The sequence below is a fragment of the Bombina bombina genome, chromosome 2, assembly GCF_027579735.1.
Source record: "Bombina bombina isolate aBomBom1 chromosome 2, aBomBom1.pri, whole genome shotgun sequence".
NCBI lineage: Eukaryota > Metazoa > Chordata > Amphibia > Anura > Bombinatoridae > Bombina > Bombina bombina.
Genome location: NC_069500.1, coordinates 1,187,476,756 through 1,187,502,743, shown reverse-complemented (window position 1 = coordinate 1,187,502,743; position 25,988 = coordinate 1,187,476,756). Strand labels below are relative to the sequence as shown.

The window sequence follows — 25,988 nt, the reverse complement described above, 5'->3', positions numbered from 1 at the left end:
TTAATAAATTAATTAAATACAATACCTACAAATAACTACAATTAAATAAACTAACTAAAGTACAAAAAATAAAAAAGAACTGTTACAAAAAATAAAAAAATATTTACAAACATTAGAAAAATATTACAACAATTTTAAACTAATTACACCTACTCTAAGCCCCCTAATAAAATAACAAAGCCCCCCAAAATAAAAAAATGCCCTACCCTATTCTAAATTAAAAAAGTCCAAAGCTCTTTTACCTTACCAGCCCTGAAAAGGGCCATTTGCGGGGCATGCCCCAAATAATTCAGCTCTTTGCCTGTAAAAAAAAACATACAATACCCTCCCCCCCACATTACAACCCACCACCCACATACCCCTAATCTAACCCAAACCCCCCTTAAATAAACCTAACACTAAGCCCCTGAAGATCTTCCTACCTTATCTTCACAATGCCAGCTTCACCGATCCGTCCTCCGAAGTCTTCATCCAAGCCCAAGCGGGGGCTGGCGATCCATAATCCGGCTAAAATCTTCTATCAAGCGGCGGCTGAAGAGGTCCAGAAGAGGCTCCAAAGTCTTCATCCTATCTGGGAAGAAGAGGAGATCCAGACCGGCAACCATCTTGATCCAAGCAGCATCTTCTATCTTCATCCGATGACGAACGGCTCCATCTTGAAGACCTCCAGCGCAGATCCATCTTCTTCTTCCGACGTCCAACTGAAGAATGAAGGTTCCTTTAAGGTACGTCATCCAAGATGGCGTCCCTCGAATTCCGATTGGCTGATAGGATTCTATCAGCCAATTGGAATTAAGGTAGGAAAATTCTGATTGGCTGATGGAAGCAGCCAATCAGATTCAAGTTCAATCCGATTGGCTGATTGGATCAGCCAATCAGATTGAGCTCGCATTCTATTGGCTGATCGGAACTACTGACTTTTTTCTGCGGCTTGAGTTTTGTCGTTAGATTTCTAACGCTCACTTCAGCCACGACTCTAAATACCGGCGTTAGAAAGATCCCATTGAAAAGATAGGATACGCAAATGGCGTAGGGGGATCTGCGGTATGGAAAAGTCACGGCTGCAAAGTGAGCGTTAGACCCTTTCCTGACTGACTCCAAATACCAGCGGGCGGTAAAAACCAGCGTTAGGAGCCTCTAACGCTGGTTTTGACGGCTACCGCCAAACTCTAAATCTATGCCTTTAGCTTTTAAAAAAGCTTTATAAGTATATTTATGTTCTGTTATTTAGCTTTCTATAAAGCTTATGAGGTAAAATATCTCCAATCTTTTTTTTTTTTTTTTTTTTTAACAACTTAAGCTTTGAGAAAAGCTGCTAAAAATAAAAAAACAACAGGCTTATCTTTAGCTTTTATAAAAGCTTTTTGGTTGTAATAACTAATAATGCTAAACTAAATGCGATGTTCCGCTATTAATCTAACTGATCTCTCTCTACAACAACTCTCTTCACAGACTGCTTTATCCTAACTGCGTCAGATAATGTTTTAACTTATTATTTAAATTGGGTAACCGGCGCGAGAAAGGGGCATGGTTAGTCACGAGCGACACATGCGATTTGCCACGAGAGAGAGGCATGGCTTTCCACAAACGTGCAGTGTTTGGTTGTCACTGACGTATATGTTAATTCCTATCCCAGTAAAATATTTTTGGAAGTTGTGATCGGCAATTTCCATAACTCCGCCCACACATAATTTATTCTGTATCAATGCATAGTTACTGTATCAATAATGACGAGACACTGACACAGAAAAAATAAGCATTAATAAAAATGTCAGTGTCTACATTATTTATACAGTCACTATATGCATTGTGACTGTATAAATAATGTTTAGACTGAGCCGCCTCCCAAAAATAAACCTAACATTTCTGAACCTATATTTCCGCCTTCCCCACAAAATCGCAATTAAAACTAAAATTAATAACCACTCAACAGTCAACCACCCACATCACAATACACCTAATTACCCTATTAACCCCTAAACCGCAAAACCCCCACATCGCAATAAACCTATTAACCCCTAAACCGCAAAACCCCTACATCGCAATAAACCTATTTACCCTATTAACCGCAAAACCCCTACATCGCAATAAACCTATTTAACTTTTAAACCCTTTAACCTGCCAAAAACCACAACGCAAATAACTATTTAAATAACTAATCACAGTACACTAACCTAACACCCCCTAACCTAACACCCCCTAACCTAACACCCCCTAACCTAACACCCCCTAACCTAACAACCCCTAACCTAACAAGCCCTAACCTAACAACCCCTAACCTAACACCCCACTAAATAAACCCATATTACCTAAACTAATACATTCTAAAGTTACAAAAAATAAATAAAGGCTAACATTACAGAAAATAAAAAAATCAAATTACCAAATTTAACAAAATTAAACCTAATCCCTATGAAAATAAAAAAGACCCCCCAAAATAAAAACACCCCCTACTCTAAGAATAAACTACCAGTAGCCCTTAAAAGGGCTTTTTGCAGGGCATTGCCCCAAGATAATCAGCTCTTTTACAAAAAATATACAAAGTCCCACCTAACATTAAACCCCCACCCCCAAAATAAAATAACCTAACACTAAAAAAACTAAACTAACCATTGCCCTGAAAAGGGCATTTGTTGGGCATTTAGCTCTTTTACTGCCCATCCCTAATCTATATAGAACAAACCCCCCAAAAAAAACCTTAAAAAATACTAAGTCTACTAAGTCTGGTACTCACGGTTCCTGAATTCCGACGGTGAAGGTCCTGTTCCAGGCGGTGAAGTCTTCTTCCAAGCGCAACCTCTTCTTCTTCCAGGAACATCCTGTGGGGAGCGGTGCTGAAGACTGAAGACTATGGAGCTGAAGACCGGTGACCCTGGAACTGCAGACCGGCTACCGCGGAGCCATGGAGCGTGGAGGATCCTCTTCGTACGATCTCTACACTGAATAGTCAATTCAAGGTACGAGATTAAAGATGGTGTCCCTTAAATTCCTATTGGCTGATTTGATTCTTCCAATTCAAATCATCCAATAGGAAGAGAGCTACTCAAATCCTATTGGCTGTTCAAATCAGCCAACAGGATGAGAGCTCGTGAAATTGTTTTGGCTATTCAAATCAGCCAATAGAATTTCACTTGCTCTCATACTTTAGGCTAATTTAAACAGCAAATAGGATTTGAGTAGCTTTCATCCTATTGGCTGATTTGAATTGGAAGAATCAAATCAGCCAATAGGAATTCAAGGGACGCCATCTTTAATCGCATACCTTGAATTCACTATTCAGTGTACGGCGGAGATCGTACAAAGAGGATCCTCCACGCTCCATGATCGCAGGTCTGCAGTTCCAGGGTCGCCAGTCTTAAGCTCCACGGTCTTCAGTCTTCTTCCTGGATCAGGAACTTCTCCGCCGGAATTCAGGAACCATGAGTACCAACCTGGGGGTTAGACTTAGGATTTTTTAAGGTTTTTTTTTTGGGGGGGGGGTTGTTTTATTTAGATTAGGGAAGGGCAGTAAAAGAGCTAAATGCCCTTTTAAGGGCAATGCCCAAACAAATGCCCTTTTCAAAACAATGGGTAGTTTAGGTTTTTGTAGTGTTAGGTTCCTTTTATTTTGGGGGGTGGGGGGGTGGGACTTTGTATATTTTTTGTAAAAGAGCTCATGATCTTGGGGGAATGCCCTGCAAAAAGCCCTTTTAAGGGATAGTAGTAGTGTATTCTTAGAGTAGGGGGGTGTTTTTATTTTGGGTGGTCTTTTTTATTTTCATAGGGATTAGGTTTAATTTTGTTAAATTTGGTAATTTGATTTTTTTTATTTTCTGTAATTTTAGCCCTTTTTATTTTTTGTAACTTTAGAATGTATTTTATGTAATTTGGGTTCATTTAATGGGGTGTTAGGTTAGGGGTTGTTAGGTTAGGGTACACAGTTATTTAAATAGTTATTTGTGTTGTGGGTTTTGGCGGTTTAAAGGGTTTATAAGTTAATTAGATTTATTGCGATGTAGGGGTTTTGCGGTTTAGGGGTTGATAGGGTAAATACGTTTATTGCGCTATAAGGGGTTTTGCGGTTTAGGGGTTAATAGGGAAAATAGGTTTATTGCGATGTAGGGATTTTGCGGTTTAGGAGTTAATACTTCGTGTAGGATTTTTGTTGTTGTTATTTCGTGCTGGCTTGTTGCTTTTGTAATGCTCCGTTTGCCTTCGCTGCATCCCGGTGGATTCCGAAGGTGGATTCTTTCACCACCCTGCCATCTTCGGAATTCACCTGGATGCAGCTTCGCTACATCCAGGTGAATTATTTTGTCCTTGCGCTGACAACATTCCATTGAGGATGCGTGCGCAACTGCCGACGGCGGTAGCATAGATTATCATTTATATGTAGATTACCTAGAGATTCCTCAGCACTATAGACATATTTCCACTATACAACAGTAACATTTATAAGAGGCATTAATAGATCAGATGAATGGATAGAGGATCCTCCCTATGATAGATCACCATACATATAGGTTACTACAGGACAGCTGGAACATCTCTGCATTTCAAAATCCATAAGAAGTAATTTTGTAATATTTTTGTATGTGCAAAAATCCTTCATTGAAAATTTCTCAGACCTTTAGAAATAAAAATGCTTGAGTATATAAACTGCTGTCCATAATCAGTTAATCTACCCCTGCTTTGACTGAAACCATGACATCACTGGTGCTCTGAGCATGTGCAACTGGCAGATTTTTTTTTTTGTGTGTTCAATATGTCATCATATGGGTGCCATCAGTGTGTGCAAGCACATCCTATACCGCATCATTTTAAATAGAGCAAATGGTAGTGTAACTGGGGAATAAAATACACATTAATGGTTGAATGCTGACGTCAATGACAAGAGTGGGTCTGTTCAATCAGGTGTGCTTCAGTGTGTGTCTTGCTAGATTAAGGAAGCGTTTTGTTTTGTTTATAATTCTTACTGAGTAACGTTCATCTAGTAATGTTTTATAACAGCACAACCTGCGATTTAAACAAAACAACTTTTATTTAAATTCTGCACTTGAAACAGAAGAGCAAATTTATAGAGCAAAGCAGTAACATTTTGCAAAAGGGACTATAATGCTTGTAATGTTTGGCAATACAGAAAGGCACATTTGATTTTATCATCCTCCATGTTGCGCTAATATTTTGTGTGAAGCAGTTAAACAAATGCAATTTTACTTTGCACAGTTTCTTATGGTTGCAGAAATCTGGGGAGGTACTTCAGGCTGCTGCACCTATGTTGTGGCAATATATTTTTTTATAAGCAGCTCTATAGTGTGGAACCACAATATTCCCTCATTTTATAAATTAATCATATCGCTTTGAATCTTCTTCAATGGGTCTTTTAAAGGCAAGTTTCACCTTGATAGCTGTGTATCTCGCTAAGCTGCGTAGCCTACTTTACAATAATACTGCTCAGTAAAATAAGCATTTCAAAAGAATATTGAATGTACACAGTAAAGATCATACTGGAATTACACATACAAACTCATATTTAATTGTTGTCATTTGCTTGCCAATGTGTTCAGCTAGCTCCCAGTAGTGCAATGTCGCTTCAATGAAGTAGACCAAGAGAATAAAGCAAAATTAATAATAGAAGAAAATTGGAAAGTTCTTTAAAATCGTATGCTCTATCTTAATCATGAAATAAAAAATGTTGGGTATCATGTCCCCCTTAAATACAATGTACAGGGTAACTTCATGTCGTTAAGGGGTTAAAAGCATGCCAACATACACATTTTTATAAATTCTTTCTTTACTTTTCACAGTCTAGTCAAGATTAAACTTTCATGATTCAGATAGAGCATGTAATTTTAAACAACTTTCCAATTTACTATCAAATTTGCTTTGTACTCTTAGTATTGTTTGTTGAAAGCTAAACTTAGGTAGGCTCATATGCTAATTTCTAAGCCCTTGAAGTCCACCTCTTATCTCAGGGAATTTTGACAGTTTTAAACTGAAAGAAGAAAAAAATGAAAGTACGCTGAAAACTGTAATTTGATTTGTGTGTGATTTTAAATAGTTGATATAGGTGCCAGGTGCTCCCTGTCACATTCACTCTCCCCTGCAATATTCTGCATTCCATAAAGTTTCAGTACTTTGTATGGAAGTTAGCTCCCAACATTTTGCTGGCACATCAAGGTTCAGCCCCTTTTCAGTAAGGGCTGCCCATGTGAGCATGTGTGTGTTTCTCGCCATGCTGACGAATATTAGAACATGATGCCTTACATCTAGGTTAAAAAGTAAAAACAACCAAAACTGAAATGCTCTTCCGATTTGAATAGAAGCATTTTTGTAATATACATGTACTAGCAAAAATGATCGTTAAATGCAGAATTCAGCAGCATATGCACATATGCTGTTCATGCCCATATACCTTCATTCAAATACTGCACCTGAAATCCAGCATTGGTGTTTATCATGTCAGTGATGACTAAGATTGCATCATAAAAACCATCATCATCATCTATCTGAACAGGTTCCAGGGCATGCCCCAGCATATGTCTCTTTAATATGTGTTTTGATTAAATTGAGAAATATACACCAAATTATTAGTGATCTATCTTTTGACAACACCTTTTAGTCATTCTGAAGCTCTCATCAAAGAAAAAAAATGCAAGAGGAAAAAGGTATTAGATGGTTTTCTAGATCTCTCTCTTTGTGTGAAAATAATGAATAAAACAATAATATATTACATTTCTAAGGGAAAAAGAATAAATAATATACAGTAGAAAACAATCACACACTATTATAGTTTCAATTATTTTTTGTGCTTTTAGTTCTTTAAGAATATTTACTGTCATTGTATGTAAATACTTAGAATCTTGTACATTCTAAGGAACTGATTAAACATTTTATTTTTACTGCATGAACTCAAATTATACATCTATCAGGCACAAATATCACCTTTTTTGGTTACATTTTCCACCAGTAGTTACCTGTGTTTTCTGGAGGCTTTGATACATAATCCTTGCAGATTGTTAGAGAACTGGACTGACAACAAATAGCATTAGCATCTCAGCATAATCCATCTTGGATCAAGTGGTGTATCTTCCAAGCTTTAAAACATTACTGGATTCCCCTAAAGACAAACCCAATATAATAAGCCTCAGGCTTGTTTTGTCTCTTCATCCTAGTTCGCTGAGTGTTTCTGTGTTTTTCAGGGCAAACTTCCCAGCTCCTATATATATATATATATATATATATATATATATATATATATATATATATATATAGTAAGTTTAATAATTAAACTCTCTGTGGTTTCTCACAATGGTTTGATAATTATTTGCATATACACAGCTACAGATGAGCCCTGTTCAATTTTAACACACTCTTAATTAGCCTTTTCCGCTTCCCTATTGTTTTCAGCAGCATTTATATGTTTCAAAATCTGTTTCTTTTTTTCATTATGGTTTTAATAAAAAAAAAAAAAAGCCCTATACTTAAAGGGCCATGATACCCAAATGTTGAAACACTTGAAAGTGATGCAGCATAGCTGTAAAAAGCTGACAAGGAAATATCACCTGAACATCTCTATGTACAAATGAAAGATATTTTACCTCAAAATATCCTAAGAATTCAAACCCCATTGTAAAGGACTTTAAGCAGCATATCAGTATGTCTGTCCCGGGACAGACAAGGGAGTGAGCTTTGTGCACACTCATATTATTTCCCTATTCAGTTTAAGGAAGTTTACTATGAAATCTCATGAGATCACTGTAAAAGAGTTCATGACCTCAGCACTGTTGATGCTGTTGGCTGCAGTTCATTTTTTCATTTATTTTTTTTATCTGCAGCTGGCCAGCAGCTGAAGTATAACTTTTTACACAGAACTTACTCTGCTGAGCTGAGGAAATTGTAAGGTAAAAAAATCTTCCTTTTTTACATAGCGATGCTCAGGTGATATTTTTTTGTCAGCTTTTTACAGTTATACTGCATCAGTTTCAAGTGATTTAGCATATGAGTATTATGTCCCTTTAATACATGCCATTCCTGTTTTCCTGATCACAATCCACATTCTCAAAATTTAGTTACACATTTAAAGGATCATTTTTCACTTATCAAATTCCACAACAAAAAGACTTATTAAACCCTATAACAACATTTTTCAAATTATTAATTACCTGAAAAAGTTTTTTTAATTGAACATGGAGCAAAACACACCTACTTTTACCCCGGCCATTTTGGATTTTATTATGAAATAACATCACCAAATTACAAGTTGAGCACTAATAATGCTCCCACTCGACCGTTAACTGAGCTAGAAGTTTGGCTTTTTGTGCTCGTTGGGTTGCAGAGGAAACTGTTTTCGTTCTAACCCAAAGAGTGCAAAAAGATTTTAGAATATCGCGTGCATGTTCACATTTTCCCATAGAAGTCACTGGAGTCAATAGAGCAAAAAAAGGGCAAGAAACCCTACTCGCGTAAACCCAATTGCATATTCTCATGTGCGCTAACCTGACATAAAATCATAAATATTTCACATTCCAATGTTCTTCATATACAGGAATATGTTCTGTTTATTCATAAATAAAAGTATCTCTCTCTCTCTCTCTCTCTCTCTATATATATATATATATATATATATATATATATATATATATATATATATATATATATATATATAGTTTTTTGGTACAATATATATCTATACACATATATCTATTTAGAAATACATAGAACATATTCTACTATGTGCAGAACATTGGAAAGTGAAATATTTACAGTATATACTCACTATAACATTTTATTAAATATGATTATTGCATAAATATGTTTTCACATTTTTTACTTCTACTTAACTGCAAAAGGCTGCAATGCATGTATATGTATGTATGTGTGTGTGTTTATATGTGTTTATATGTGTATATATGTCTGTAAATACATACAGGGAGTGCAGAATTATTAGGCAAATGAGTATTTTGACCACATCATCCTCTTTATGCATGTTGTCTTACTCCAAGCTGTATAGGCTCGAAAGCCTACTACCAATTAAGCATATTAGGTGATGTGCATCTCTGTAATGAGAAGGGGTGTGGTCTAATGACATCAACACCCTATATCTGGTGTGCATAATTATTAGGCAACTTCCTTTCCTTTGGCAAAATGGGTCAAAAGAAGGACTTGACAGGCTCAGAAAAGTCAAAAATAGTGAGATATCTTGCAGAGGGATGCAGCACTCTTAAAATTGCAAAGCTTCTGAAGCGTGATCATCGAACAATCAAGCGTTTCATTCAAAATAGTCAACAGGGTCGCAAGAAGCGTGTGGAAAAACCAAGGCGCAAAATAACTGCCCATGAACTGAGAAAAGTCAAGCGTGCAGCTGCCAAGATGCCACTTGCCACCAGTTTGGCCATATTTCAGAGCTGCAACATCACTGGAGTGCCCAAAAGCACAAGGTGTGCAATACTCAGAGACATGGCCAAGGTAAGAAAGGCTGAAAGACGACCACCACTGAACAAGACACACAAGCTGAAACGTCAAGACTGGGCCAAGAAATATCTCAAGACTGATTTTTCTAAGGTTTTATGGACTGATGAAATGAGAGTGAGTCTTGATGGGCCAGATGGATGGGCCCATGGCTGGATTGGTAAAGGGCAGAGAGCTCCAGTCCGACTCAGACGCCAGCAAGGTGGAGGTGGAGTACTGGTTTGGGCTGGTATCATCAAAGATGAGCTTGTGGGGCCTTTTCGGGTTGAGGATGGAGTCAAGCTCAACTCCCAGTCCTACTGCCAGTTTCTGGAAGACACCTTCTTCAAGCAGTGGTAGAGGAAGAAGTCTGCATCCTTCAAGAAAAACATGATTTTCATGCAGGACAATGCTCCATCACACGCGTCCAAGTACTCCACAGCGTGGCTGGCAAGAAAGGGTATAAAAGAAGAAAATCTAATGACATGGCCTCCTTGTTCACCTGATCTGAACCCCATTGAGAACCTGTGGTCCATCATCAAATGTGAGATTTACAAGGAGGGAAAACAGTACACCTCTCTGAACAGTGTCTGGGAGGCTGTGGTTGCTGCTGCACTCAATGTTGATGGTGAACAGATCAAAACACTGACAGAATCCATGGATGGCAGGCTTTTGAGTGTCCTTGCAAAGAAAGGTGGCTATATTGGTCACTGATTTGTTTTTGTTTTGTTTTTGAATGTCAGAAATGTATATTTGTGAATGTTGAGATGTTATATTGGTTTCACTGGTAAAAATAAATAATTGAAATGGGTATATATTTGTTTTTTGTTAAGTTGCCTAATAATTATGCACAGTAATAGTCACCTGCACACACAGATATCCCCCTAAAATAGCTAAAACTAAAAACAAACTAAAAACTACTTCCAAAACTATTCAGCTTTGATATTAATGAGTTTTTTGGGTTCATTGAGAACATGGTTGTTGTTCAATAATAAAATTAATCCTCAAAAATAAAACTTGCCTAATAATTCTGCACTCCCTGTATGTACACACATATAGACATGCATACACATCTTTATAGATGCATATGTATGCATCTCTATGTTAAAGCCCTTAGCCTGCCTTTTTTTTCTCTAATACCTCATATCTCTGAGCCTTTATAACTTTTGTGTGAAATATTTTATTTTAATAATTGTTATCATATGTTCTTATGATGAGTGTGTAACTGTACTTTGTAATGTTTTTTTGATGTGTTTTGTCACACTTTTTGTTTCGCGAAACAGTTAACCAGAGCTCCGAGATAGCGGCAATTATTCTAGCATAAATTGCAATTGCGCTCAGAAGATCGCGTTTACTTTCAACTCATAATACCAGCGGCAAACCCAATGAGTGCAAACACCCGCGATAAACCGCTTATTTCTTGCGCCCAACGTTAGCGCTCCACTCGTAATCTGGCCCATAATAATAAACACTTTTCCACTAATAAGATTAGCCAGATCAGTTACACAAATACCCACAATACTAATAATAGCTCTTTTCAAATCCCTAAAAAAGACATATACACATCTTTATGGTTTTAGGTCACAGCAGAGACTCCAACCCGCAATGTAATCACTAAACCCACAAACTCTGTATTTTGTTTGTTATTAATGGTGCATAGCTGATTTTTGGTTTATAAAATCAGGAGATTAAAGGGGCATGAAACTTATTTTTTTTCTTGCATAGTTCAGATAGATCACATGATTTTAAACAACTTTCCAAATTACTTCTATTATCTCATTTGTTTTGTTCTTTTGCTATCATTTGTTGGAAAGGATATCTAGGTAGACACAGAAGCTGTTGATTGGTGGCTGCACATATATCCCTCATGCTATTTGCTGACCCAATGCTCTCTGCTAGTTCCCAGTAGTGCATTGCTGTTTCTTCAATAAATGATACCCATAGAACAAAGCAAATTTGATAATAGAAGGACATTGGAAAATTGTTTAAAATTGTATGCTCTGTCTGAATCATGGGTTTTATGTCCCTTTAATGATGCAGATAGATTTGGTGTTTGTGGGAGGTAACAATTCAGTGCTTAAGGGGTATTAATGGCAGAAGCATTTTAGGACTGTTTAATTAAAGGGACACTGAACCCAAATTATTTCTTTTGTTATTCAGATAGAGCATGCAATTTTAAGCAACTTTCTAATTTACTCCTATTATCAAATTTTCTTCGTTCTCTTGCTATCTTTATTTGAAAAAAGAAGGCATCTAAGCTAAGTAATCAGCCAATATTTGGTTCAGAACACTGGACAGCACTTGTTTATTGGTGGGTGAATTTATCAAGCCAATAAGCAAGAACAACTAAGGTTGTTCGAGGTGCGGTCGGTGGTGAAAAGACAGCGAAAGGTGATGATCGACTTCCGGATGGGTGGAGTCAGCAAGCTGATGCACGCTGACAGAGGGCTCTGAAGACGAAAGGGCCGAAAAAATCTCCCCAAGACGCCTGGATCCCTTGGCTGCGCTGGTCAGTCACAGCACGGGTAGTGGGCCGTCGCGGTCCTACCTCAGGCAAGGAAGTCTCTGGATGCTGACAGGCTCAAAGCAGAGCCACTTTTTCTCGACACCTGGAAACAGCCGTCTGCAGCAGAGTGAGACAGACCGGGAATGGGTCTGGTCCACGGCTAATGACGAGGTGCGGGTACAAGAAAGGGTAAGGATCCCCACAACGATTGCCAGTAAGGAAAAGAAGCCTGGTCGTGCAGAATTGTGGCAAAGGTGGTGGTCGCCTATTTGGATATCGATTCACTTTTAGCGGTTGAACTGGCCTGGATCCAGATTCCTGCTTGCTAAGTGAAGGATTGCACGATGTCTAGGAAGACAGTGATAACGGTGAGCAGCAAGGACTCCGCTGGGAAACCGGTAAGCGTGTGCTGAGTAAACATGAAGTAGAGCCGAAATCCTACAACGGCTACCGGGGCATTATGTTTGTATTTTAGTGGGGCCATATTTTGCTAAAAGATATACTTAAAAGGGGCCACATTGACTGTTGAAAATGGATGCCGGCTACAGCGATGCAGGTTAAAACCTTGAGAAACACATGAGTGCTGACCCTGGTGTTAGTAAATTACAGTCATAGCACGCTATTCTACAAGTGAGACATTTATCAAGTGTAGACGGTATACGGGTCATATGCTGAAAAACTGTATTATCCAAGATTACTAGTAGCTTTGCTGGGTCGTATTGAGCTACACGTGATGCTCCACTTGCTCTTAAGCCCCAAATATGTGCCCCTGAAGTAAAAGCTCAGTTCAGTGATACAATTAGACTACAAACATTGGGCGCTGACAACACAGTGTGAGCTCTATCTGAAACAAGTGTGAACTGTTTAATCAGGAGATACAGTATTATCTCGCTTCCAGCTGGATCAGAAAACAAAGACAGATTTCATGTGGTTATGACCCTGTCTGAAGAAAGTTGCTTTATTTAAGATAACTTGATATCTCCACTACTGGACATTTATATATTTATTAAGTACCTTAAATTCGCTAGTTAAAGGGACAGTATACACTCATTCTCATATAACTGCATGTAATAGACACTACTATAAAGAATAAGATGCACAGATACTGATATAAAAATCCAGTATAAAACTGTTTAAAAACTTACTTAGAATCTGTCAGTTTGGCTCTGTTGAAAAGGATGCTGGAAAGCCCACTGCAAGTGGCAAATAAGACACTCCCCCTCCCCCTTCTTTTGCATATGAAAAGACCCTTCACACAAACAGGAGCAAGCTGGAGAAGGTAGCTGACAGTATTCACATAAAACTTTGGGGCTTGGTTAGGAGTCTGAAAATCAGGGCAATGTTATTTAAAAATAAGCAAAACTATACATTTATTTTTTTTTTAAAACTTTATGGGCTATATAAATAGATCATCTACAAAACATTTATGCAAAGAAAAAATGAGTGTATAATGTCCCTTTAAGTCAGGTTAAGCACTTACTGGTTGGTCTGATAAATTAGGAATTTCTCTGCTATACTGAGTAGGTAAAGAATTTGGATGTATCAATACTACAGTAACAGTGTTGCAAATAAAAGATAAAATGTCTGTATAAATAAGTCTGAGATAGCTTAATAATTTGGATTGTCTATGAAAGCTAGAAGTATTAGGTTATAAATCCTACTGTATTCTATTTAGAGAGTAAGATCTCTGTTTTCTCTCAGCTAAACTTCTTGTTGGTATAAAGTAGTTCTTTAAGAATAGTAACGTGTACCAATATTTCATTAATTTTTGTATTTAGATATAAGAGCCGGTGTTCCAATAGACCGCTTAGGGTAATGTTGAAGTTAAGAATTATATAAAGCAAGACCAGGAATAAGATTGTTGATATTTTTAGATAAAGAAATGGCTTGCTAAGATTGAGTTGCGGTGTGCTGACTGGATTATTTCTGCTTTTCTTTTACTTTCTCTGGGCGGACGTCCGCCCCTTTTTTCACTTTTTTCACTTTTTATACACGCTGTTGGGATTTTTCTCCTCTCTTTCTTTTGTTGAATTGCAAGGATTACATACACTTTTAATTTCTGTTTGGTTTGTTTTTGCTGTTGTTTTTCTAAGGACTTTATATATGTAGACACAATTTTCTCCTACATAAGGTAGGGTAAGTGGAATAGTTATCACAAATTTCTTTTCCGTGCACGAATATTAAGTAGCACAATTCGTCGTAATTTTTGTATGTTTAAAATACACGCCGCCTCGCACTAATCTATTTCACCGGTGTTTTCCATATTTTCTACACATTGGGACTAATCTTGGGTTCCTTATGGAAAAATTTGTATTGCACTCTAAGAACAATTCGCCAACAATGGCGCCTAAACACAAGGAAAGAAAGGCGAAACAGATTGACACTAGTACAGAAGTCGTTAATGACTTGCCAGTGAGTACATCAGATAATGCGAAGTTACTACAGCAAATTGCAGAACTCTTTATGCCTCAGTTTGAATCCATTAAACAAGATATTGCAAGTCTATCGGGAGAACTAAAACAGTTTGCTACAAGGATAGCGGAAGTTGAAACGAGGGTTTCAGACATAGAGGACCGAACTAATATGCAAGAGCAGTTGAGTGCTACACATAGCCGTCAGATTACACAGCTACAATCGAGACTGGAGGAGTTGGAGGACAGGGCCCGACGTAATAACTTAAGAATAGTGGGTCTCCCAGAATCAGCTGAGTATCGGGATTTACTGTCCTTTGCCTCCTCCAGTCTCCCGAAATTGGTGGGGTTTCCTGTAGAAGATACACTAATACAGATAGAAAGAGCTCATAGAGTTGGCCCGATGCGAAACAAACCTGATGGCACTTATAGGGCAAGATCGGTTCTTATAAAATTCCTAAATTTTCAGGATAAGGTTAACATACTTAGACACTACCGTAGAAGTAACAGTTTAATGATAGATCAACATAAGATATTGATCTTCCAAGATTTCTCGGCAGAGACTCTAGCTAAGAGGAGGGAGATGTCACCATTTTGCTCCAGACTGATTAAGGCTAACTTTAATGCAAGATTAGTATATCCAGCTAAAATTATCTTTGAAAAAGAGGATACCCAAATAGTGTTAAACAATCAGGTCGAAGCTCAGGAATGGTGTATCAGATTTATGTAAATAATATAGTAGGTTCGACTGCTTATGTTGAAGATGGAAATGTTGTGCTTGATACTTCTGGGTGTAAATGGTGGATTGGTGAAATGGTCGGCCCCAGGAGGTAGGGGGAAAGATATTAATACTGTTTTTATCTACAGATGGGGATTAATTTTAATTTTGTTCTTTTTTTCTTGGCTAAAGCAGATTGGGTATTTGCAATGGGCGCATCTATCAGTGGCTCTAAATGGTGGATAGACTGAAATTAATTTCATGGAATGTGGGGGTATATCCTCCCCAATTAAGAGGAAGTTGATTATTAAGGAATTGGGGAAACATAAGCCCGATATTGCATTTATACAAGAGACCCATTTAAAACCCCATGAACTACCCAAATTAAAAAACGAAATGGGTAGGAGAAATCTCGGCAACAGCATATGATAAAAGGAAAAGAGGGGTCGCCATATTATTTAATAAACAGCTATCCTACCAGATTATATCGCAAGTATTGGATATAGAAGGTAGATTTCAGATTCTAGAAGTCTTGATTAATAAATGTTATTTTATTTTTTGTAATGTTTATGGTCCAAACTCCTTGGATAGAGGATTTTGGGAGAAATTGAGTTTGCAGTTGTTACCGTTTGTAGGGAGGAATATTGTCTTGACTGGAGATTTGAATATGACATTCACCCCTAGTTTAGACAGGTCTAAATTTACGCAAAGAGGTAAGCATAACAGGGAAGCCAAGGTTCTACAGAACCTGGGACATAAACTGGCACTTAAAGATATATGGAGGCTGCAACACCCGGATAGTAAAGAGTACACTTGTGAATCAAAGACATTCAAATCCTTTTCAAGAATAGATTATTTTTTAATATCTAGTAATATGCTAGGTTTAGAGATTCAATCAGAGATAGGCGAGATCGTTATCTCTGATCATGCAATTATTACTTTAGAGATCAATGCAATCCGGCCCCCAGGCCTATATAACTCGCGCTTCCTCTTTCCCCAATTTTTGGTTAATAACTCTAAATTCAAGAACTGGCTACAAGCCAGGTGGAAAGAATTCCACCAGTTTAATGTTGCACATGCAGATAAACCAGAATTTTTTTGGGAAACAGCAAAATCAGTCCTGAGGGACGAGATTATCGCTTATTTATGCAAATGGAAAAAAAAAGAAGAAAAATAGAGAAGAACAATTAGCCAATCAGGTCAAAAATGCATATAAAAAATACTTAAACTGCTCAAGTCAGCCTCTTTGGGCTAAGTATATTTCGACTCGAACAGAGAGAGAGCTGTTTTTGAAACAAGTCTTAGCTATAGAAGTCCAAAAACAAAAAGCTAGATTTAGAGGACATTATGGTAATTCCACAAAATACCTAGCCAAATTAGCTAAAGGGTGGTCCCAGAAGAACTATATAGCCACAATTAAGATCGGCGATAGAAGAATCACTAATATTGCGGAGATAAGACGTGAATTTGTGAAATATTTTAAAGAGGTTTATTCAATAGGAGTAGTTAACTCAAATAATAAGCAAGACTTCTGGAAAAGAGTAATACTACCTAAAGTAGAGTCACAGGATTTGAGTCGACTTAATGAACCGGTATCTATAAGTGAGATCTCAGATGCTATCAAGCAGGCTAAGTCTAACAAAACGCCAGGTCCGGATGCTATGCCAGCAGAGTTTTACAAACTTTTACACAATCAAATTCTGCCTACATTAGAAGCACTTTTTAATCAGTACTATATTAAGAACCAGATGTGGTCGAGGCTCTTTTCAGCATCGAATATGGCGCTAATCTTGAAAAAAGATAAAAACCCAGAAATGGTGTCCTCTTATAGGCCCATTTTGTTGCTAAACCAGGACTATAAGCTGCTAACTGCTATTGTTGCAACTAGACTTAAGAAGATTTTGGAGCCACTAATACATCCTGACCAAGCAGGTTTTATGGTGGGCAGAAATTCGGTGAAGAATATCCGAAAAGTAATGCTGGTTATTGATCACTTTTGGAGTAGATCAATAAATAAGAAAAAGATGCAATTTTTACAGTAGACGCTGAGAAGGCGTTTGACTGTATAGTATGGGATCACTTATTCACGGCTCTTAAAGGATTCGGTTTTGTGGGGAATTTTTACCAGTTTACACGGACATTATATCAGGCTCCAACATCTGCTATTATCGTTAATGGGGAAGTATCTGAGAGTTTTACTCTCAAACGTGGCACACGTCAGGGATGTCCCCTTTCCCCATTACTTTTTAATTTAGTATTAGAGCCGCTGGCAATTTTATTAAGAAAAGAGCTAAAAGGAATTTGCATAGGGGATAAAAAGCTGGTGACATCGCTATTCGCAGACGATATCCTACTCTTTCTAAGTAACGCCAAACAATCCATACCCCAATTGCTAAGAATTATAGAAATATTTAGCTCGATTTCTGGCTACAAGATTAATTGGGGGAAATCGGAACTGCTATGGATATATAAACCTAAGTCATCTGTTACACACCCTTTTAAAGAGGTACAGGAAATTAGGTACTTAGGTATTATCCTAAGTACGAATCCGGCGTGTTGGTATGAATTAAACTTCCGGAAATGTATCGAAACGTTTAAGCAGAAATTAGCAGTATGGCATAATCTGCCTATTTCACTGTCTGCGAGAGTAATGCTAATTAAAGCAATCTTATTTCCAAAATTACTTTATCTGTTACAGAATCTTCCGTTTCTAATTACTAGAAAATATTTAAAATTCTTGCAAAGACTATTTATTAGATTTGTATGGCAAGGGAAGAAATCCAGGATTTCCTTAGCTAAATTATCTTATTTTAAAATGCATGGTGGTCTGGCACTTCCGAATATCCAGTTTTATAATTATGCTACATTAGTGAAATTTGTTTTTGACTGGATAACCGGAAAAGAATATGTTTCTCCTCTTGAAATAGAAACACAATTGGTAGCCCCATTTTCTCTGAAAGCTTTGATTCATATCCCCTTTGTGAAACTGCCAGTAAATGTGACACATATGTACACATTTAAATATATAATCCTAGCGTGGCAAAAAGTTTGTTCGGAATTACACATTGATTTTCGTAGATCCGCATTTCTTCCCCTAGTAGGGAACCCGGATTTTACTCCGGGATTTTCACACAAAATCTTTCGTATTTGGGCCAGTAATGGTCTCAAAAATATAAAAGACATATGTGTAAATGAGACCTTACTGATTAAGACATTTGCAGACCTAAGAGCTAATTTCAACTTAGAAAAAACTTCTTTTTACGCCTATCTTCAAGTACAACATTGGATTGGGTCTCTACGAGCAGAGGGCGAAAATGCTACCTCACTGGGAGACTTAGACGGAGCGATCAAATTATATCAAGCTGGGAAAGTCTCCATCGCATCTCTTTACAATTTGCTTATTAAACACCATGGGCTGCTACATATTGGTGATTTAGAGAGGAAATGGAATAAGTTGTTGCCAAATGTTACTAAAGAGCACATTTTACAAAGCTTCAGATTAACTGACCAAACTCAAGTTTTTATAGATTGGAAGGAATCACATTTTAAGTTAATAAATTTTGTATATATTACACCAGCCAAAATGTCTAAATGGTATAAGACAGAAGTTAAATGTCCTAAATGTAATGCTGAGGAGGCAGATGAAATGCATTGTTTCTGGAGTTGTTCTAAAGCATCTCAGTTCTGGAGTAAAGTGTGTTTTTGGGTGAATAAAGTAAATCCATGCAATTTCAAATTTGAGTCAAGACATATTTTTTTTCCTTGTAAATCAGGAGGAACCCTACACAAATATCAGGCTCATAAATACATCAATCCTAGTAGGACGTAATGTTATGCTTAGGAATTGGAAATCCCCACGTGAACCTAAATTCAAGGAGTTTGTAAATAAAATTTATAACCAGATTACAATGGAACAATTTAATTTGAGAGATGCTAGTGATAAGTCAATACAAAGATTATTTCTCTTGAAATGGGAGAAAGTTATATTAACCCTGCCTGTAGACGCCCAACGTCAGTTAGTTGCTCCGCTTAGGGGCTCTATTTGGTTTATACAGCAATTAGAGCTTGGTTTACTTTCGCCCGAGTGGAAGGTTTAATTTGTTTACAGAGGGGATTATTAAAGGGGGTTTGACGGGTGTTCTCTCCCCCTCACAATATGGGGCCGGGCTGACAGTCTGACGAGCACAGGAAGGCTAAGGCAAGCCAGCAAGGTTAGACATTATTAGTAGTAAAATTCAGATGTTATTGTATTGATTTTATTATATATATGGTATATATAATGATTTTCTTTCTTTTTATGATGAATAAGAGGTGATAACCTACTATAGTGACTGAAGATATGTTTTACCCCCTAATATGTAATCAAGTGACTACCCTTTTTTCTTTTCTGTACCCTCAATTGATACTTGAAATAAAAAGTTAAAAAAAAAAAAAAAAGGTTGTTCACCAAAAATGGGCCAACATCTAAACTTACATTCTTGCTTTTCACATAAAGATACCAAAAGAATGAAGACAATTTAATAATAGGAGTAAATTGGAAAGTTGCTTTAAATTGCATGCTCTATCTGAATCACAAAAGAAAAAAAATTGAGTTCAGTGTCCCTTTAAATGTTTTATAGGGAATATGATTTGGAGCTTATTGTCTATTTAACCAGAATATTGTTTTACAACACATGGGTGTAGAATGCATTAGTCTGACAAGGTATGTAGCAAGCAAGTTACATGTGTTAGGAGTTGTAGGTAATGCACTACTGATAAGACAGCTGTGAAATTTGATGACCAATTAAACATAAAAGATGGCTGAAGTAATTGTCTCCTTCTTAGTTTGTGGTGAAGAGGACACATACTTCATGCTCATGTTAAATTACTCAATGGTTTGTTTGTTTTTTCTTTCCAGATGATGACCCAGAATTCTCTAAGACAGCCTATGCATATAATACCGGTAAGCAATTAGCAATACATGATTTAACCACTTTGTTACTAAAATAAGAATGTAAGGGCCTTCCATGATCATGACATAATTCATGCTAAATGCAGTATTTGAATACCGTATTTAAAGGCATTGTATGAAAATATTTAGATCACCAGTGCCTTTAACATGACTTTGTACAGAAATTTGCAGTTTTAGAATAAAAAGATATCTAGTAACAGCACTAATTGATCTCATCATTCCCTTCGCTCTGCCACTGTTCTGTGTTATAGGGAAGGCTTTTAATCACAAAAAAATCATTACTGACTAAAGTATAACATAGGTGTATATCCGTATTACTCAGTATGTGTCCGCAACCTTCCTAATACTGAAGATAACCCAGTAGGCTGATGCATCTGTATGTGAGTAGGCTAATACTGCCCTCTACTAAAAGCTGGATTAAATACAGCAAGCACACTTTCTAGGGCTATGTATATATTTAACAATGTATAGGAAATCATTAAAGGGACAGTAAACCCTTGACATTTGAATATACAATATTTAATTTTGTATAGCAAAACAACTTTTTTATATGTATTTATTTTGCTCCCATTTCCCTGCAATTTATGTCTGAAAACTGTGGGCACTGCAGATTTCACAAGCCTAACACTGCCTCATATATGTCCCCAATTGGCCTCAGCATAGATGGTAAAATAAGGAACTACAAATCAATGGAGATTTTGAAAACAAAATGACAGTGGCGAGCCTATTCTACTCTAGTAGCAAGTCTGTATTGGCTCCTCCAAATAAGGCAAGTGGTGGGAGAGTTTAGCCATTGAAAACCAATAGTAAACTAATTTTAATGCAATCAAAACATATTCACACTCACCGAGTATGTTCATTAATTGCAAGAGAGCAGACACATCTTTTATTTGCAAGGTATTTACTGTTCCTTTAAATAATAATGTGATAACTTACTTGACTGATCCGGGGCGGAGGGTAGCTAAAGGAATGTGTGATCCTAAAAATTGTACCTTTATGCCTTATGGATGCTAAACTTGGTGAATTCCTTGATGTACTGTCTCTGGACTGTTGTTGCCTTCAATAAAGATTTATTTCAACTAAATAATAATGTGATACATTTTTATTTAGTAGCCAGAGTTAATTCTGCATACACAGTAATGCATGCTAGGCATGTATGTGTAACCAACCTGTGGCTTCTTAAAATGATGTGTACTAAATATAGAACGTATTATAGACTGATATACAACCTAAACCTATAACAAATATTCTACTACAATTGAATACATACTCAAACTCTGCAAAACTGCCTTACAAGGAGCAGGCTTTAGAAATCTGGTTCTTGCAAGATAAAAGCAGTGTATTTATTTATTAGCACAACTTATAAACAAGCTAAAAATGCCAAATCACTATCACCATTAATGTTGCTTTGTCCTCTAAATCCATTTTATTTGTCTTCAGACAACTACAGTTCAAACCCTGCCTACTCCCATCCTGCTGCAAAAACACAGACATACCGTCCTCTGTCCAAAAGTATCTCAGACAATGGCACTGATGCGTTCAGAGCTCCATCTCCCCTGCCGCCACCGGTTCCTCCTCCGGCTGTGCCTCTCCGACCTCAGGAGCAATCCTCTCCAGAGAAGTAAGCCGTATGAAATATCATTGTAATTCGTTTTCTCATCTAACGTTTCCTCAACAGCTTGCCCTTTATGGCCCTGGAGTGGAGAGCTTTCTCATTTTAGATATTGAGGCCAAAATGTATCAAAGGAAAAGATTTTCCTGTGTAAATTACAAGTGAGTAGTAGTGGGAAACAACATAACCATGTGACAAAGCTGCATCACTGATTGACTTTATTCATTACTTCCTTTTACTTTATGTATTAAAGACATCACATCAGATAATGATTTATTTATTTATAAAGTGACGCCACATTTTACAACACTGAGCCTAAGAGTAAGGAGCTTCACAGTATATGGCACTTCTACATAGTGGTACAATACGGGTACAAGGAAAATCATTTTAATACTTGATTCATATTATTTTTTTCCAGCTAAATATTGAGAGAGCCAAATGCAACTAAATAATGATACCGTATAATCACCCACTAGAATTAACTATTTTTTGTATTTACGGTATAGTATATGCATTCATATACTGAATATAGCATGTGATCAGTGATATAAGGCTGATGCATTCGTGTGTTCCTGCTCATATTTCTCTGTCCCTCTAGGTGTGGGTACTGTAGTGCCGAGATGTGACCACTGCACGCACTCTCTGCTACATATCCGAGAAGTCAGGGTGTTGCCAGTCAGATAAAATTATAGCCAACCATTCTTATTTCCATCATACTCAGCATTATTATTTTCTATGGGAGGCAGCTCTTAGCTCACAACTCATTAGGACTTCTGGTTGAGCCCCTTTTTTTAGAAAATGTAGTTAGGCCTGCCGCCGTTACGTTTGTGCGATGATTTCACTCCAAGCTATTGAGTTTTTGAGAATTTTCCAGGAAGTGTCACATACACTCTTTCTCTCTCTCTTTCTTATTTTTTTAATATTTTTTTTTTACCAGTATGCAAATAAAAAAAGTTATTAGTTTAATACATTGCAAGAGAGGCCTACAGCACATTGCTTCTGAATGCCATTATATATACATGTGTGTGTGTGTGTGTATATATATATATATATATATATATATATATATGTGTGTGTGTGTGTATATATACAGGGAGTGCAGAATTATTAGGCAAGTTGTATTTTTGAGGATTACTTTTATTATTGAACAACAACCATGTTCTCAATGAACCCAAAAAACTCATTAATATCAAAGCTAATAGTTTTGGAAGTAGTTTTTAGTTTGTTTTTAGTTTTAGCTATTTTAGGGGGATATCTGTGTGTGCAGGTGACTATTACTGTGCATAATTATTAGGCAACTTAACAAAAAACAAATATATACCCATTTCAATTATTTATTTTTACCAGTGAAACCAATATAACATCTCAACATTCACAAATATACATTTCTGACATTCAAAAACAAAACAAAAACAAATCAGTGACCAATATAGCCACCTTTCTTTGCAAGGACACTCAAAAGCCTGCCATCCATGGATTCTGTCAGTGTTTTGATCTGTTCACCATCAACATTGCGTGCAGCAGCAACCACAGCCTCCCAGACACTGTTCAGAGAGGTGTACTGTTTTCCCTCCTTGTAAATCTCACATTTGATGATGGACCACAGGTTCTCAATGGGGTTCAGATCAGGTGAACAAGGAGGCCATGTCATTAGATTTTCTTCTTTTATACCCTTTCTTGCCAGCCACGCTGTGGAGTACTTGGACGCGTGTGATGGAGCATTGTCCTGCATGAAAATCATGTTTTTCTTGAAGGATGCAGACTTCCTCCTGTACCACTGCTTGAAGAAGGTGTCTTCCAGAAACTGGCAGTAGGACTGGGAGTTGAGCTTGACTCCATCCTCAACCCGAAAAGGCCCCACAAGCTCATCTTTGATGATAACAGCGCAAACCAGTACTCCACTTCCACCTTGCTGGTGTCTGAGTCGGACTGGTGCTCTCTGCCCTTTACCAATCCAGCCACGGGCCCATCCATCTTGGCCATCAAGACTCACTCTCATTTCATCAGTCCATAAAACCTTAGAAAAATCAGTCTTGAGATATTTCTTGGCCCAGTCTTGACGTTTCAGCTTGTGTGTCTTGTTCAGTGGTGGTCGTCTTTCAGCCTTTCTTACCTTGGCCATGTCTGAGTATTGCACACCTTGTGCTTTTGGGCACTCCAGTGATGTTGCAGCTCTGAAATATGGCCAAACTGGTGGCAAGTGGTATCTTGGCAGCTGCACGCTTGACTTTTCTGAGTTCATGGGCAGTTATTTTGCGCCTTGGTTTTCTCCAACATTGGTGTGTCCGGTCCACGGCGTCATCCATTACTTGTGGGAAATATTCTCCCCCACAGGGAAAGGCACAAGGAGAGCACACAGCAAGAGCTGTCCATATAGCTCCCCCTCTGGCTCCGCCCCCCCAGTCATGCTCCTTGCCGTTCTGAACAAGTAGCATCTCCACGGGGATGGTGAGGAGTTTGTGGTGTTAGTTGTAGTTTTTTATTCTTCTATCAAGAGTTTGTTATTTTAAAATAGTGCTGGCTTGTACTATTTACTCAACAACAAAAAAGTGATGAAGATTTCTGTTTAAGAGGGCTATGATTTTAGCACAAGTAACTAAAATCCATTTCTGTTACCACGCAGGACTGTTGAAACCAGATAACTTCAGTTGGGGGTAACAGTTTGCAGAATCTGCTTCAGGTATGACTAGTCTCCTTCTAACAACACAGGCTAATGCTAGATGACAGTCATTTTTCCCCTCAGGGAAAACGGTAAGCCATTTTTCTTTCACCTCAGCAAAAAAGATAACAGGCTTCCCCCTTTTGATTTTTATGCTGGTAGACACTGTTAGGGGCCAAATCGATTGTTTTTTATTACAATATGATGGCAATTGAAATGTTTTATAAGCTCATATACACTTGGGGACGTTTTTTATTGATCTGGCTTGCTTTAGACACCTAAATCTAGTCAGGAAGGCCCCTTCACTCTAGTATACTGAGGGAGGAGGCCTCATTTTGGCACTTCAGCTGCGTAGTTGATTCCAAGGCAGTGCATGCAGTTCCATGTGAGAGGGTCCTGTGGCTCAGAAAGTGACTCCAGAAGGCTTATTTCTGTGGATAGTTGACCCCTAAGGAAGGTAAAAGCTGCAGCAATGCTGTAGCAGTGATTGTGGTGTATAAAAACGGTTAAATCCAACAATTAGCTTGTTTTAAGAGCTAGAGTCTCCATATTTGCTGTGCAATACTTTCTAAGCATTAAGACACTGGGGTCCAAATTTCAGAAAAATCGGATATTGCCTTCATAGTTTTTTGAACATTCAGAAATAAAAGGTGTAATTTTATTATTTAAAGAGACAGTAACGTTTTTGTTTAAAATCGTTTTTATTGCATTGTTTGCCTGCCTAAATCTGTTTAACATGTCTGTGCCATCAGATAACCTATGTTCTGTGTGTGTAGAGACAAATGTGGTTCCCCCTTTGAGTGTTTGTGATAATTGTGCCATAGCGTCCAAACAAAATGAGGACAGCTCTGTTACATTTCATAATGTTGCCCAAGATGATTTATCTAATGAAGGTAGTGGGGATAGTTCTACATCCTCTCCTTCTGTGTCTACACCAGCTTTGCCCGCGCAGGCGACACCTAGCGCGCCAGTGCTTATTTCTATGCAACAATTAACAGCAGTAGTGGATATTTCTATAGCAAATCTTTTATCCAAACTGCCAGCATTTCAGAGAAAGCGTGATTGTTCAGCTTTAAATACAGATAAAAGGGACGAACAATCAGACGCTGACGATGCTTTATCTATTTTACCCTCACATCAATCGGAATCGGCTGTGAGGGAAGGGCTGTCTGAGGGTGAAATTTCAGACTCAGGAAAAATTTCTCAACAGACAGAACCTGATATAGTAGCATTTAAGTTTAAGCTAGAACATCTCCGCGCTTTGCTAAAGGAGGTATTAGCTACTCTGGATGACTGTGATTCTATGGTAGTACCAGAGAAGTTGTGCAAATTCGACAAATTTTTAGAGGTCCCAGTGCACTACGACGCTTTTCCAATACCCAAAAGGGTAGCGAACATAGTGGAAAAGGAGTGGGAGAAGCCAGGTGTACCCTTTGCCCCACCTCCTATATTTAAGAAAATGTTTCCCATAGTAGACCCTAGAAGGGACGCATGGCAGACGGTCCCGAAGGTTGAGGGAGCTGTTTCAACACTAGCGAAGCGCACCACTATTCCTATAGAGGACAGCTGCGCTTTCAAAGATCCTATGGATAAAAAATTGGAAGGATTGCTTAAAAAGATTTTTGTTCAGCAAGGGTTCATCCTTCAACCAGCTACGTGTGTTATTACTGTCACTTCAGCGGCGTCCTTTTGGTTCGAGGAA

At 37.7% G+C, this 25,988-nt stretch overlaps 1 protein-coding gene and 1 long non-coding RNA gene across 3 annotated transcripts in view; one reads left to right on the top strand and one right to left on the bottom strand.

The window, feature by feature from the left end:
- The window catches only part of SORBS2 (sorbin and SH3 domain containing 2), a 551,268-nt gene that overhangs the window by 341,825 nt on the left and 183,455 nt on the right, over nucleotides 1-25,988 (top strand). For both annotated transcript variants that reach the window (XM_053703892.1, XM_053703891.1), the window contains 2 exons: nucleotides 19,962-20,006; nucleotides 21,456-21,636. In XM_053703892.1, the coding sequence (XP_053559867.1) occupies nucleotides 19,962-20,006; nucleotides 21,456-21,636 (226 nt within the window). The remainder of the gene's footprint in view (nucleotides 1-19,961; nucleotides 20,007-21,455; nucleotides 21,637-25,988) is intronic.
- Nucleotides 1-25,988, bottom strand: part of LOC128650165 (uncharacterized) — a 232,235-nt gene that overhangs the window by 69,716 nt on the left and 136,531 nt on the right. The window lies entirely within an intron of this gene.